The sequence below is a fragment of the Cyprinodon tularosa genome, unplaced genomic scaffold (assembly GCF_016077235.1).
Source record: "Cyprinodon tularosa strain WSP-4 unplaced genomic scaffold, ASM1607723v1 ctg71, whole genome shotgun sequence".
NCBI lineage: Eukaryota > Metazoa > Chordata > Actinopteri > Cyprinodontiformes > Cyprinodontidae > Cyprinodon > Cyprinodon tularosa.
This window is the reverse complement of record NW_024039463.1, coordinates 134,335-150,679: the sequence shown is the minus strand read 5'-3', so window position 1 is coordinate 150,679 and position 16,345 is coordinate 134,335. Positions and strand designations below refer to the sequence as shown.

Below are 16,345 nucleotides of genomic sequence, written 5' to 3'. Positions count from 1 at the left end.
AATCCTTTTCCTTTGCTGACGCATGCTGTCCCACTCAGGAACTGCTGCAGCTCTTGCTTGTTCATTCCGTGCTACTCTTTATACTATTTTTTCTCACTTATTCCCTTTCACTTTACCCTAAACTCAGTCTTCTCATTTTAGACTGCCTGTCAGTCTTATCTGCAAGCACCTTCTCTCTCCCCCCACCTTCATGGATGATGCCATTCCCTCGTCCTCTTTCCATCCCTCCAGCTCACTCTCCCCAATGTCCCATGGCAAAGCTGCTGTGTTAATTTTGTTTGCCTGGGTGTTTTGAAGTCTGCTTCTGGTCACGGTTGGTGGAGGAATAAGCACCTCTAAACCTGTGTCAGTCCCAGAGATGCACCAGTTTATTTATAACACTTCCTTTGTGCGTGATCTGTCAGTCAAGCCAATCCTCTGTCTTCTTTCTCTAAACTCTTCAGAGACTGACAGGAAGGCAGGCAGCATGCTATAGGAGCTATATTAACACACATACAATCTCATTAGTGTGTGAGAAAAGAATATGGCTCAGATTAACTGCAGCTCTCCCCTCAAAGCAACTTTGTAGTGTTGTATGAATTACACATGGGTAAAAGGTGTCAATGGCAAGCTGGCTCAGACAATACATAGCAATTAAGAGGATTTGTTTCAGTAATTTTAATGTTCTGTGGCTTAGAAGATGGACAACAGCCATGTGTTCATTAGGAGACTGTTAAGCAGACGCAGCACTCACATTCCTGTCTATTTCTTCTTATCTTGTATCCGTCCTCTCCAACATTTACTTTTCTTTGCGCTTCATCCCCTCTCAGCACCTTATCTGGAACCCAACACTCTCTTCACCACACTTTTGCTCACTTACCTGTGAAGCTGACATTAAGAATGTAATCCCTGTAGAGTCTGCGCCCATCCAGGGCCTTCATGCTGTCACACAGTTTGGTGGTGTTGAGGCACAGGCTCCGCTGCATGTTGTGTAGGGCACGGGCCATGGCATATACTGCATTCACCACAAACATGATCTTGGACTCTGGTTCGAAATATCTTTTATCCATCAGCAAGTTCTTGTCACATGGTGGAAGAGGTGTTCCCCCTAATCCTAAGCTTTTGGCTCCCAAAGAGCACTGGAACCTCTGTTCCCAGAAGTCCTTAAACCAGGGATTCCGGTGGTTTTTGATAGGGTCCAGACTTAGGAAGTAATGGTTGAATTCTGGTATGGGATTTGCCTCTAGTTCAAGTGTAATAGCTCCTTCAGCAGTAATCTCATTTCCCTTGACAATGCTCTCTTGTGCACCCCAGCCATCACTAGCCACCCAGATGAAGGAGGCATTAAGTCGGGCAGCAGCCGAAATCAGCTCTCTGGCATCATCACTTCGCAGAAAAAGGACGGCCACGTGAGCATTTGGCTTCTGGAGGAGCTGACGAATCACTGCCTCGTAAGACTTCTTAGCATTTGAGCGTCCCACCTGGGAAAAAGATGTAGGATTATTGAATGAAGAACACAAATGGTTTTCCCACACTAACGTGTGTCACATGCAATCTGTACTTGTCTCACACCTTCATATAAATCTTCTGAAAATGGCATGGAAATTGGACTGTGAAAGCACTTAAAATGAATTTATAGAGATAAGCTTTTTATGTTTTTCCACAGCACTTGTAGCACTTTAATATTACCCCCAATTCAGTACCATGAAATAAGCCATAAAGAAAAAAATATTAGACTTGTAAATGCAGCACCTCAATGATCTTTTTTTTTCTTGCTGCAATGATGAAGAAAGATTCTGATCATAATCAAATTCTCCTTTTTTATTACCTTCTCAGAAGTAGCAATGCAGATGTTCCTCATTCGTGCTTCTTGTTCGAATGCCTCTATACCAGTTTCTCCATAATCACCCTCTGATGCTACGGTGGACACGTATGTCCAGTTAAAGAACCGGAGAATCTCTGCCATGGCTTTGGCCTGGTAGAAGTCAGGTGGTACAGTGCGGGCAAAGTAATCATAGCGGGTCTTATCACTGAGCTTGGCACTCGTTGAAGCATAGCTTATCTGAGGGATCTGAAAGAGCCTGAGAAGATTGGCAACCTGCATGGAAAGAAATAGTAAATGAAAGTGAATTACAAGAATTTAACACAATCCATTTCCATGATTTCTCACTATTTGTATATTTTTAATAACATAAAAGATATTTGGGAGATGTAATGATCAAGCCAGTATATCTTTTCAGTTGTGTTCTACTAAACAACAAACAACAGCAGTTCAGATTTTCCCAAAGAATAATTTTTCATGAAACAAGGATAGCAAAATTAATTTTAATTTTAATTAAAAGGAGGCCTTGTGGAAGCACCAGGATAAATTGGAGGGACTATGTGTCTGAGCTGGTGTCGCCTCGGGGTGCCCCCAGAGCAGCTGGAGGAGGTGTGTGTGGATCGGGAAATCTGGGCATCACTGCATAGAATGCTGCCTCCACGACCTGGCCACAGATAAAGCGGAAGAAAATGGATAGATGAATGGACAGTAACTTTGATTTTATTGTCTTAGGCCCAGTCTGAATGCAACCTTAGCTCTTTAACCCCATAAATTTAGCATGTTTCCATGAAGGTTATGGTGTTCTAATACCTCTTTGCACGTACTGTAGGCAGGGGTAGTGGACATAACAAGGGATAGGGGGTATTTATCAAGGAATTTTCTATGCTGACTTGGCGGGTAAGGGCAGGAGACAACACACAGTTTTGTATTTTTATTGTTTTTGCTTTTGAAAGCCAAACACAGCCTTAAGGGCTGGTTATACTACCGCAGCAGTGTGTCGCAGTGAGCTTGTCGCAGGTATGACGCAGATATTTTTGATTTATGCTCAGTTTTGAAGCTTGGTCTGCGCTATGTTATTCCAAGCCACAAAGCAAATGGGACAATCACAAACTAACTGGGGGTCTAGATACGGCCAAGGAAGTGGAAAAACGCAAGGGGCAAGTGTGTGTGACAATGGAGGGGCGAAAAAGAGCATGGATCCAGACCCAGCGCACCTTGCTCTTCTAGCTGGTCCATATTCATGAGTCAATTTCCAAAATGGTGGTCATACAAACAAAACAAGCTGGTAAGGTACCAAACAGGAAATATAGATTGTGTAGAGTGGATGCAGATTTGACCAATCAGATGCCTGATGTCTGCGACACTGTCTGCGGTCACCTACAATTCTGGAGAGGTGCACCAGAGTGTCTGAGGAAGGTGCGGGGGGCATTTCTGCGTCACATGCGACACACACGCAGTCGACCTGGTTTCTCAGTATAAATCAGCCTTTAGGCGTTGAGTACAGAGGTTAGGTATGCAGTAGGAAATCAGTGCGAGAGTGGAAAGAACTGCAACGGCATTTTTTTTTTCAGTATCAGTATCAAAACAGAAGATAGGGAAAATATTCTTGCCAAAGGATGAAGTAGACAATGCTCTTAAGAGGTTTTGAGGTGGCTATTACAAAAGCCATTTTAATTTAGCTTACAAGGACTGTTTCTTTGTCCTACCGCAGACACTGACAGGCTGATGCCTTCTCTCCCCCGCTCCGGGGCCTCTTCTAGCTCTGACTCCCTGGTGGGCTTCTCCGATTTACTGCTGTCCTACTGCAGACCAGCCGTAGTCCCTCTCCCGGGCCTTGAGTGTATTGTCACCCTCATACTCCTTATACTCCGACTGATGTAATTAGGAGAGAACACCGCAATTTTTTTATATTTTTCAAAATAAAACATCACTCAGATTCTGATCGTCGATAAATTATATATATATTTACTTTTTTCTGTGCGGCCCGGTACCAAATGACCGACGGACCGGCCTGGTGGTTGGGGACCGCTGGGCTAGAGGGTGTATTGGGTTTGAGCTATGATTAATACCGCCTACACCTTGTCATTTCTACTACACCTATATGCAAAGAGGAATTGGGACACACAAAAAGGGGCCTTTTCCAGACTGTTCATATAAAGTTCAGAGCACAAAACTGTCAATATTTTATTGTTCATGAAGCATCAAGATTTTTTTTTTTTTACTTAGATTGTGGTGTTGAGCTGAACTACTAAAAACAAACCCATGCTCTAATCCCCTATTCATTAAACTCTACACTTGGCACATTGTAGACAGGGAAGTGCTGTTGTCCTGGCAACTGCCAAACCCAGACTTGTCCACTGGATTGTGAGGCAGAGGTGAGGATTCACCTCTCCAGAGAACAAATCTGTACTTCTTAAGGTCCATTGTCAGGAACCACCGCATCCATTGCTTTGAATGGATTTGCTGATGTTAGGCTTGGATATCACTGCCAAGCCATGGAATCCTGTTCTGTAAATGCTCTCAACTCCCTGTTGTTGAGATAATCAGAAGACCACAGCAGGTGTGGAGTTTTTTGGCTAATGACTCTGCAGAAATTTGGCAACCTCTGCACAAAATAAGCTACAGCATTCACTGAACCTGGCTGGGACTTTATATGGCATGATATTCTGTGGCTGAGCTTCTGTCACTCTGAATCCATTTTAGATAATACCAGTGATGGCCGATTGTGGAATAAAAATATTCAAGGGTTCCATCCTGAAGTTCACAGAATGCTTTGTAAATGTATTGTAACATGGTTTTACAATTTTAAATTATCACTGTGCCTCTGATGCTGTATTTTACACACTTATGTTTATTCAATTGATTTGAAAACTTCAGTTCAATTATATAAGTGGTATTCCAATTACAATTGGTAATATATTTATTGTATGTCTTTCTTTAACTCTGTTTTATGTAATATGATGAATGGATTTAATATGGGTAAACTGGAGCTGTGGATTACGATTAAACTAGTATTTGATGGCGAACAGGCAACACACATGCTCTGTCTTATTTTCACTTACAGTGGATCCACTGAGAGAATTACAAACCAGAGGTAGCTACTAACTGGTGCTTAAGTACTAACACAGAAGTAGGAGTAGCGATAAGACACACTGCAAGTAACATGAGGTATTTGGATATTAGAAGAATATGCAGTAAACAGTGGATTATTGTTATCAGTGGAAGCAAGTGTTGGTTTTAATCAGTGGATTTTAAAACGTGTTTCTTCAGGTTTTTTTTTTTACTTTGTAATTAAGTTGTATGTTACTTTACTATTTTAGTCTTTAAAATACCAGAATTCATCTGACTAACAACATAATTTTTAACCATCAAATTAGATGTTATAATCCAAATATTACTCAGTACTTGAATAGTGTTTTTATCAAATACTCTTTGCTTTTAATTGAATTATCTCTTGTCAGACTACTCTTTACCTTTACTTGAAGAATTAAAGTGGTGCGAGTCTTAATTGAGTACAATATTGGGTACTTTACCCACCTGAAACTTTAGATAAGAAATTGAATGCTCATAATCTTCCCACTTCTTGGAGATGTTTTTACTGTGAAAGGTAGCAGCTCCTGTCGTGTTATGTGATATGATATGCTGTGGACCAACATATCTTGTTTTTGTTGCTCTGAACGATATTCGTTTGTAATGTGTCTCTGCTCTGGTGACAGCCTTCGGAGCCTGAGTCCTTTAAGTGCATTACACAAAGTGCCTAATGTTGTGTACTCTGAGGATGGAGCAAAATCAATTTTACCAACAGAGTTTTTGCAGGATTTTTTTTTGGTGTCAAAGCAATAAGAAAAGAAAACTCAGATACAGCTTTTTAAGTACAGCTACAGAATCAATATTAAGTTTTGTTTTGCTTGAACTGTGTTAATTTGAGTCTTGATAGTGATATGACGTTAGCCTGTCATCTTAAAGAGTATACATACTATAGATCTGTTATTTATCATATCCAATTGGAATGCTTCCTGAAAATTAAAGTAGTCAAAGCTATATTTCTGATTAACTTTCCATAAAATAGCTTTCCAAAAGATAAGTGCAAGTTGTGTGTCACAATACCGCAGTATCAGCACAGTACAACATTACTTCCATACTACAAGATAAGGATGCTTTCTGCGTTAATAAAAATTTGCTAACTTCGTAATGAACCTTTCAAAAATGAACACAATAGTTATGGCTGGACCTACTTTTGGATTTATTAAGCTAATAATTATCTTAACACCTGTAGGCTTTTTCGGACTGGGAACCATTTTTGGCCCTGGCATTTTTCCGTCTACAAGGGCCCACTTACAGTTTGAAGAAATAGAAAATGACACCATATGCCAACTGTCACATGGATGTGCAGGACAAGGAAGGGCTATTTATACTGCATGCATCATTTATGAATTTAATATTGTATTACTTCTTGAGCTCCTTGAGTTATTTACTTTCATAGGTAGATGCTTCGGCTGGAGAGTAAGTGTTGGGGCCGGTATCATTTAAGGAGGGGCGGGCAAATGCCCGGTATCACAGATTACCAGTCGGAGCCTGAGCTTATTCTAAAATACTTAAACCTTGTTGTAAGATTGTCCATCCATTCCTAAATATGATTATATGTATGAAAATATAGTAATTTAGTGCTAAATTATCCCATCAAGATGCAACCCCTGCCATACTATAGCACACTAAATACCTCCAAACACAAACACATGCTTCCAATTAGGCTTATTACGCAAGAAACACCAACTTTTTTATCCTATAACATATTGATCCATTACGAACAAAGTTATATAATATTTTCGTTCAGATCTCTGCTAGAGATAATTAGATCCAAAATAATAAATCAGAACTGGCAAACAATTGAAAAGCACTGTTAATGGGTAATTCTATTTTTGCCTCCTTGTACGGCCCACCAGGCTTTGCTGACTTGAGTCGTGAGCCATTTTGCCAACATGAAATCCTGCCACAGATGGAAGCATTTCTAAAGGGAAATACACATTTCAAAAACATTATAACACATGTTGTTCTACAAAATACCTTTCATTTTCCGATGCTTATACCTGTTTTTATATATACGGGCATAAAATGCAAGCTAGGGTAAGGTTGTAACACCCACACACATGCCCAGTGAATATGACCTAAATCACTCCTTACTAAAATTGACTGATGTAGTGTATAGTCAACTGTGGTCAAAAGAGGAAAATTCTTTTTTTATATGGTGCAGTTTTAAGGCTATGCATGGGGAGAAAAAAACCCCCAGCAACATTTAAACCTGCACAATGCTCCTTTAAAGAATTGCCCCCAAAAAATCTGTTTGATACATACATCTACAAAGAAGAAAATGAAGATTGAAGTATAAATTGAATCAATTTTTTGAGAATATATTATACTGTATTTGTCAAGGCTTCTTGGCTTGTGCGCTGTTTTCTCCATAATTTGACATTGCTGCCTAAGTTACTTCTGAATTGTAAATAAAAAAATTACATTTGGTGTTATTTCATTCTCTATATAAAACACACCTTATATGCAGCAAAGTATGTAAACATACATAAAAGGAACTCTTTTAACAACACACCCGAATCTAATAAAGAGTTCTTTATCAGACCTCTTTTCGAGGGACTAAGCCATTTTATTCAGGCATCTTGTAGAGGGGACATATCTTAAAAGTGCATCTAAGATGTCGAAGACTAGGGTTGCATCTATAAAACAGTCACAGGCATCATTAAGGGTTTATGGTGTGCATAACATTTCCCTTTCATGATGATTGGAATCTAGTCATGTTCTCTCCATAAATCCTAGAGCATGATCACATTCAAACAATGTAAACACAGATGTTGCATACATTCATGCTGACAGACTCGTAAATATAACATCAAACTACACACTAGTCAACAAAAACTGAACTGAAATTCTGTGCTTTCTTCAGTTTAATCCCTCCAGAGTGCATGGCTCTGGGTTCTTTATGTCTCATTCATAGTGCATTTGATGAGCTATTTTGACAACATGTCAAAGTCCTATTAAGACTAATAACATAGCTTAGTAGAAGGCACACAAGTGGAGATCCAAACATAAATTCTTTGAAAACATTTGTGGTCACACTAGTTACAGCTATCAACACAGGTTTTATGGTTTAAAAGCAATTATAATGTTGACTATGCTGTCACGAAACGAGACCATGAGGAGAATAACTGAATTTACCCAATGATGTGCCACTATCTACTGACCATAGCTACCAAAAGGGCTCGTCTGAGGAGACACTGAGAGTTCATTTTGCTCTATATATGTTATTAACAAAACTGGTAAGGAAGTCAGAAGGCGAAATAAGTAAAAAAATAAATAAATAAATAATTGTCAAGTGTGAGCGTGCTCAACAGCAAATAGCAGAAGAGTGCTGCAGTTCTGTGTTTTGGCCATAGGCGGCAGTATTAGAAGACTATCATGCCTTTTTAATGTGAGAAAAAATTAAAAAGGAAAAAAATGAGTGCAGTAGAGAAGTGATAAGGCATAACTATAACTAATTTGAAATACACATGATGTGACTGTTTATAAATAAATCTAAGAAAATACAGCATGGGTAATACCTCGACAATGCCAGCACAAACTAAGATGCACAAATAAATGACAATAAAAAAAGGCCTGCACCATAAATCCCTTTCAGGTATTGAATTGCATGGCTTAACATAAAACATTTTTATATATATAATATAATTAAGATTAATATAATAATTTAATTAAGAAGTAAGAAAGTCACTGGCCATGTAGAGAGGCGTAGCTAAGCTTTAAAGGATAGAGATCAGAAACTAGGCACCTGAAAGGTCCTGTGAAACACAGTCACACCCTTAAACAGGTTAAAAACAAAAAAGGGGCAACAAGAATCAAGTGAGAGTAAACAAGGGATAATAATGGGTGATGAAGGACAAGAGGCAGAGCCAAAGTGTTGACAATGAGTGCCCCAGGATAGGGGAGGAGAAGGGGTCTGATGTCATAATGGGGGTGGGGGGATCCAGATGCATATAAAAGGTACTGTAGCTCTGAATGAAACAGAGGAAACCAAAGATTTGAAGTACATGAAAAGACCAATGCATAAAACAGAAAAGACAGTTAGAAAAAGAAAAGGATGAGGCGACCAAGAGACAGTTGCTCAGATTAGGGATTTAAGAACTGATAGGAGGAAGCTTTTGTGCAGTCACAGAGGAGCAAGAAAAAAAGAGGTTTTATGCTAAACTATGTAAATTAACCAGCTCTGTGACAAAAGTAACAGGAGCTAGGGAATCACAGATGTACATGCTCACTGAACTTGACTCTCAGTAATATGCATGTGCATACTAACTGACATGAAATCACATAAATGTTGACCCAAGGAAACCAGAACACATCTTAAGTAGGAATACTCTGCCAAAACAAGGAAATGAAAGAAAAAAACCAGACCAAAACTGGAGGTTGCATACAAAGGGGCATGGACGTTAATCAGTTTATTGAAAGTATGTCTCTGTGCAAAATATGAGCTTTACCTGTATGGATACACTGCTATAAGATCCTCCGATGACTCCTGCAATGGCAAGTGGGCTGTCATCTTGAAGAGCATATGATCCATCAGGACAGATGAACTCAGTGTCATCCACCTTGGTGAGAGAGGCTCTCACAAACTCCAGAGCCTGGAAGTCACATCCAGCAATCAGTTTATTATCTTCTGAACAATTATCAATGTATGTCTAGAACTTTTAACACTTTAAAAGGCATAGGCATGTTATATTTTTAGTAGATTTTTATTGGCAGTACTCAGAAATCAGCTGATTTCTTTCATCATGAAGATCACTGATTTTAAACGCCGGTCTTTACATTGTTGATGAGTTTGTTTTTTTTAATGCACATGTATCTTTCTCCTCTGCTTGGTCCATATATGCTTTGGTGAGAGTCCTCAAAACAGCATTCAGAGATGAGACAGAAGAAACGGGGAATCAGTGTAAGAACACTGGGACTGAGAGCACCTTAACTGAGATAACTGGGCTAGTTGTGCCACCCTCTGGAGCTAAGTAACCACAGGGGTAGATCAGAGAAGGGCTCTGTACAGGCAATGCGGCAGAATGAGGGGATAAGGCAACTCAAGAGGAGAGCGGGGGAGCGCAGTGGTAGATCAGAGAAGCCAGTCAGGAAAGCAGCACAAGTGTGGAGAGAGGCTACAGTTCACCGAGTCTAGCTAAGCTAACTCTAAAAGATTTAAGAGTGTGGCGGATGATTGAATACTATTTCTATAGAAGCAGTATGCTGAACTCGGGGGAGAGGCTACTGCCTCTCCTTTTGAGGAGGATAGCAGTACTTATGAGAAGCCTGTCAGGAACAATAAGCAGGGAGAGCCTCAGGCAGGCTGGAGCTGGCCTCTAGACGCTAACTGCTGGAGGTAGAAGAATGACTAGGTAGAGAAGGCAACTGCTGGTTGTTCTGGAGGTAGGACCATGAAACAGTCGAAGAGGTTAGAGTCAACTGCACGCACAAGCTGCGATGCTTATGCATTCAGTGGAATGCTGACATGATTATTTGCCAAGAATTAATATAATTTTCTGATGGATTGGACACAAAATCGGATTTGATGTATTTAGGGTTTAAGGCAGCAGCCCCACCAACTTTTATATCAATCTGCCACTCCACTATTCCCTTAATTCATGCAACGGACCCAGTATGCTTGAGACAGGAACATTTCTCCAAGCTACAGAGGGCAAGCCACTGTTTTCAAGAACCATGACCTCTCAGTTGGAGGAAATGATTTTCATCCCTGCCTACCTTCCTGTGGATGCTTGACAAGGCACCTTTATCTTTATAAAGGCAATAGGTAGTAGGTGGAGGTCTCGGAACCTTTATAGCAAGAATGGGAGGGGGATTCAAATTTTCCCTTGAGGTTTAAACTACACATTAGCTTGTCCTACTGAGGCACGGGGGCCCTTTTGTGGAGTGAACCAATTTTACCCCTTGGTTCCACCGATTGTGGAGGTGGTGCGGCTTCTGCAAGGTACCCTATTCCACCAGGGGTGTTTCAGAAAAGAGCCCCTGGGTTGGATCAAGTAAGGTTTGCATTAGTGTGCCATAGCAGTTTACTCATAAGTTTTAATTGAAACAACAAATCAGTAAAGTGCTTATTTTTCCAGTACAACTTGCATCTTAAATGTTTTACTTTGCTCCATGTTTTATAGTTTTATTGTTTTAATTCTTATTTTGTTGTGTTTTCTGGTTATTTTTCAGTTTTCAGCTTTTTATTTGTTGACCTCTGTTGCCCTCTTGTGTTCTCCTTTTTCCCTAGCTCCTTTCCAGTCTACTCTGTTCACACCTGCTCCTAATCTGCTCGTTAGTTCTCTCCTTGTTCATTCTCCCATAAATACACTCCTTGTGCAGTTCCTCAGTGCTGGTTCCTCGTCAAACTTCCTCCAACTACGTCTCACCGTGTCTTCCTCGTCATGATCGCTTTTTCCCTGAAGTCCCATGGTTTCTTGTTTGTTTTACTTTTTCCATGCTTGATTTCTGGAATTTGGATTCCTTCTTCAGTGGTCTGTTAACATTTCATTAAATCAACAAGAAACTCACCTCTGCCTCCCTGCCTCTGCATTTGGGTCCTCAAACCACAACCAAATCCTGTCATATTTTGATTTAATAGGGCAACTGTGGCAGACATCCTATCGCAGAATCGTCAGCGAACTTCTGGAGGTGGTAGCATGGGGAATTGACGGAGAACTCTGCAGTGTAAAGGGTGAAGAGGGAATGGAGGGAACGGTGTTCCCTGTGGGACCCCTGAACTGCAAACCAACCTATCTGAGACACAGCCCTGTGCCTTCACAATCACACTGTCGGCGGCCAGTGAGGGAGTCCAGAATCCACTTAGACATGTGCTGGTCCACCCCTGACAGCTCCAGCTTGTCCCTCAGGAGGCCTGACTGGATAGTGTTGAAAGCACTGGAGAAATCCAAGAACATGATCCTCACAGTGCTTCCAGGTATCTCAGAGCTTGGTGCAGGAGGAAGATGATGGCATCATCTGCCCCATTCCCATGACAGTAAGCAAACTGCAGTGGATTCAATGAAGTCCTCACCAGGGGTCGTAGATGATGTTAGACCAACCGTTTGAGGGTCTTCAGAGGTAAAGTCAGCGTTACCAGCCTGTAGCTGCTGAGGTCCATTTCATGTTTTATCTTTGGCATCGGTACCACACAAGTGGTCTTCCACAGCTGTGGTACTTCTCCTTGCCTAAGGATTAAGTTCAACGTGTAGCACAAGATGCCACATAGTTCACCTGCACAACATCTCAGAAGCCTGGAGCTGATGCCATCTGGACCCGCAGCCTTTCGCACCTTCATCTTGTGCAGCTCATTGTTCACCTGTTTTGTTGAAAGCGACAAGATGGCGCAGGTGGGGGGTTATGGTTGATGGTTTGGAGCTGGGAGGTGTGAAGTAGTCAGTTGCTGAAGAAGGTAAGGTCTGTGATACTATTGATGTCCTGTTGATTAGGAGCACAGAGCTCTTCCAGTGTTTTATTGTCTCTGGTCTGGCAGTTAACATACTGTGTGAATATGGGAGGGGTGGAAGACAGGGAGACATGGTTGAAGTCCCCAGAGATCAGAAAAAGAGCCTGTGGGTGCTGTGTTTGGAGTCTGCTGGTGGTAGTGTGCAGGACATTACAGACTGTTGCCGCATTAGCAGAGGGGGGGACATACAAAGCTATCACAATAACGTGTGTAAATTCCAGGGGCAGGTAGTAAGGCCTCACGCTAACTGCTAACAGCTCAATGTCCTTGATGCAGAGTTTCTCTCTATGGCTAGGTCTTTAGAGTTACACCATCTATTATTCACAAACACAACCACAGTTCTACAGATTTGCACATTTATACAGGTTAATTATTTTGATTCTTTTCATTCTGATAAAGCCAAAACCTCTAAAGTCCACAGATATAGGGAGTACATAAAGGCCAAAACACCATTCAAACAATGCTACGAATTATCCAAAATTCATAGAAAATCAGATTTCAATAAAATGTTAGGGCTTACCCACCTGTTCTAGTGCATACGTATCTCTTGAGCAGGTGTCAAGAATATGCACCCCCAGGGAGACACCTGGTAGCACGGTGTTGTCCATGTTGATTCTGTCAATGGCAAATAGCATGGCCTCCAGCCTTTGGATCCCTCTGTCCTCATTCACACGTCCACACTCCTCAATTCCAGCGCCTTTCTCATGCACTGGAAAAAGGCCACCGAGCACCAGGTCCCCCTCAATGCGGATCTCACGACGGGATTGAGGTGGGTCTGCCAGCAGGGCGCCTTGGCACATCATGACAAAAACTAAGAAGGGAAGGCGGGACACCATGTTGGGCTTAGGGAGGGCTTTGACTGTTGAAATGTGAGGTGAGAGCTAAAACAGAGGCCGAGGCAGAGAAGAGAAAGGGCGAGGAGGGTGTGGTTAGGGATGAGGGGCAAAGAATAAGAGGTAGAAAACAGAGAGGGGTTGAATCAAGCTGCAGCCGTGGATCTTGGAGTCTGCTTGTAGCCCATGAAATGGTCAGGAAGTGTTGACATGAACCACACATGGAGGGACGAACCATCTGGCCGCACCATCAATTTTCCTTGAAGTTAAAGGGAGAACAGGAATAGGAGTTACAAAAATAACATTTCACATGCTGTCTGAACAATACATTTCTACTTCTGATGTTACAATTAAATATTAGACTTTTGGTGGGGTTTTAGGACATTGTTAACAATGGCTAAAACTCATTTCGTCTTCAGAGCACAAACTTAACTGTGTAGAGATATCAACTTGTTTAGAGATTCTCCCTTCCTCATGCGCTATTACATCACTCAGAAAACTTTCTGCCCAGTAGATGGGTGTATTTAAGTGTGTGTTTCATTCAGTGTTGCTCTGGCTATGCCAGGATATGCCAGCTTAGATGGCTGGTTGATACATGAGCCTAGCCTTCTCATTCCACCGATCAGAGACGCTTCCCTAATCTGATCTCCCGCCCAACATTTCTTTTCTTGCCCATGAGTTATGCTTTAGAGTTTGTGTGCATATGTTTTGGCTGTGCTTGTGTAGGTGTTTGCGTGTGACATTCATTACTCCCACCGTGCCCCTTCATAATTAGAGTGTGAGGACTGAATGGATTTTACCATGAAATATGCTGTCTGACAACAATAAGGCCAACAGAATAAGATGCTGAGGACAGCTCTTGCTTAATTAAAGCTGAGTTCAACAGTTCTGATACCCATCTTCCTATTTTTTTTATACTCGGTTACTCTAAAGTTATGATACACTAAGGGCCGGATCTATCAAAGGTTTGCGTGTATAAAAACGTGAGCTATTTCACTGCGCACGCTAAAAAATGTACAAACTGATCTATCAACAGCGTGCTAAAAGGATTTGGTCTTTAAAACGTGCTAAATAGCGCCTCTTATCCATTTAGTACTTTTTCTGCAATGAATATGAAATATGGGGCGTTTACACCAAAAGTGCGTCTTGTGGGAGGAGAACATGTAAATATATTAATTTAGCACTCGCAAAGTGATTTATTAAACCTGAAAGCAATTTTGCTAACGGTATCTGACTCTATATTTAACATGTTTCAAAAGAAGGTGCAAATGGTCTGTATGCGTAGTTGCGCACACATGGCAGCGTTTATTGTCGCAAGAAGGAGACATCGAAATGAAGCAAGGAGACGCAGAGAACGCATTTTTTCACTCCGCGTGAATATTTTTGGAATGAACGAGGAAACGATCATCAAAACATATCGTTTATCCAGCATTGCCATTTTGGAGTTGTTGGGGGAACTCCGAGGACCCACGCAATACCAGATATCACAAAACTCCTTGCAACATTGCACTTTTTTGCATCTGGGTCATTCCAGCGTACGGTTGCAGCGAGAGCTGGGATCTCCCAATCTCGTTTTTCAGAAGTGCTGTCCGACGTTCTAAATGCCATGTCGCCCTGACGCCCTACCGGAGACCCCGACATCCCCCCTGCGCCTGTGGAGCAACATGCCAATGCTGCGGGGATGCGTACGCGCAGTAATCTCATCCACAGTCACTTCCTGTAAGCCATTTGGTATGTGCATTTTTCTCTAGGCCAATACAAAACACCTGTTTTTTTTTTACTGCAGTGAAGTAGAAATTCAGCCACATACCACCTTAGGGAATAAAGGTTGCCAAAGTTTTTTTTTTTTATGTATGTATATATATATATATATATATATATATATATTTTTTTTTTTTTTTTTTTTTTTTTTTACTTTAATTTTATTATTTTTTTTTTTTTTTTTGGAGGGGGTGGGGGTGTCACTGTAAGATTTAAATTTCTTAATGCACTAGTTTGTAAAAACTACAAACTACTTTGCCACAAACCACAAAACGCGCAAAACCATCATTTAAATAGGGTGTCTCCAACAGTTTTGCACCTGCCACCAGTTACACATTCGCTCTTGTTAAATCACCCGCAAACCATGGTTTAGCCACTCGTGCAATATTTCAGTTTGCCAGCGCAAATTACTGCACGCAAAATTGGATCTTGATAAATCCGGCCCTAAATGTAAAGATCCAGTTACACAGATCTACTATAATTTAATCATTTCATGGAGACCACTAATCAAATGTTATTTGATGTTCTTTGAAGCTACCGTAAGTTGTTATTTTAAATAATTTCTATAGCGACAATTTCTAACAGGTAAAGTTTTTTTAAGGAACACAGTAGGTTAAATTTGTACCAACAGTTTACATCCAGGTTGAGGTTGGGAACATTTTACCATATTTATTCCAGTATATTTAAATCAATACAATTGTAAAACAACATTATTAAATTCAAAACATTATAAAACAATTCAGAAAAAGGCTCTCTATGGAAATAAAGAGGTTATATGGACATTTTTTTACAGCAAAGGAGGTCTTCAAGAAAACTTTTGTAGAAAGCCATCCATAGTTTTTGATATGGAAAATATGGATTACTGCTCAAGGCACCATTTTGTAAGAGGGAGGCAAGACCAGTAGTAAAAAATAGAATAACAAAACTCCAATAAAAATGAAGCCGCAAGATGCGCTTGGGGGCCCTAGCAACTCAGCGTCACTTGGCCTATAGTGGTTGTGGATCGCTGAGTCTGCATGTCACTTTCTGTTGTTAGTCAAGGAAACTAATATCACAAAATAATTGTACAAGCATTTGTTGAACAGTGTTTAATTTGTAGGCGCACACATTTTGGAGCAGATATGATAAAGTATCTGGGATATATAGTTATTTACATACTTTACTGAGCACAATCAAGTCAAAAAATATAATCCAACAGCTCATTTACGTATATCCACTTTGAAGCAAATACAATAATACGTATGTAATTTAGATCCAAACATTTGTAAATGGTGAGAGATGGAAATTCAAAACTGTGCCAAGTCCACAAAGTTTAGTGAGCACTGATTTTTCAGACCAGGATTTATCATCACCTTGTTCTCTGCCATTAGACTCAGATTGTAACTTGCATGAGTGAGCGTGTAAAGGGAGGACCTC

The 16,345-nt window shown here is 40.7% G+C and overlaps 1 protein-coding gene across 3 annotated transcripts in view; it reads right to left on the bottom strand.

Moving 5' to 3' along the window:
• grm3 (glutamate receptor, metabotropic 3) overlaps positions 1–16,345 on the bottom strand; it is a 68,514-nt gene that overhangs the window by 29,981 nt on the left and 22,188 nt on the right. For all 3 annotated transcript variants that reach the window (XM_038268904.1, XM_038268903.1, XM_038268905.1), the window contains 4 exons: positions 12,860–13,427; positions 9,340–9,483; positions 1,808–2,077; positions 860–1,460 (listed from right to left, as the gene is read on the bottom strand). In XM_038268904.1, coding sequence (XP_038124832.1) covers positions 860–1,460; positions 1,808–2,077; positions 9,340–9,483; positions 12,860–13,171 — 1,327 coding nt within the window. In that variant the 5' untranslated portion in view covers positions 13,172–13,427. The remainder of the gene's footprint in view (positions 1–859; positions 1,461–1,807; positions 2,078–9,339; positions 9,484–12,859; positions 13,428–16,345) is intronic.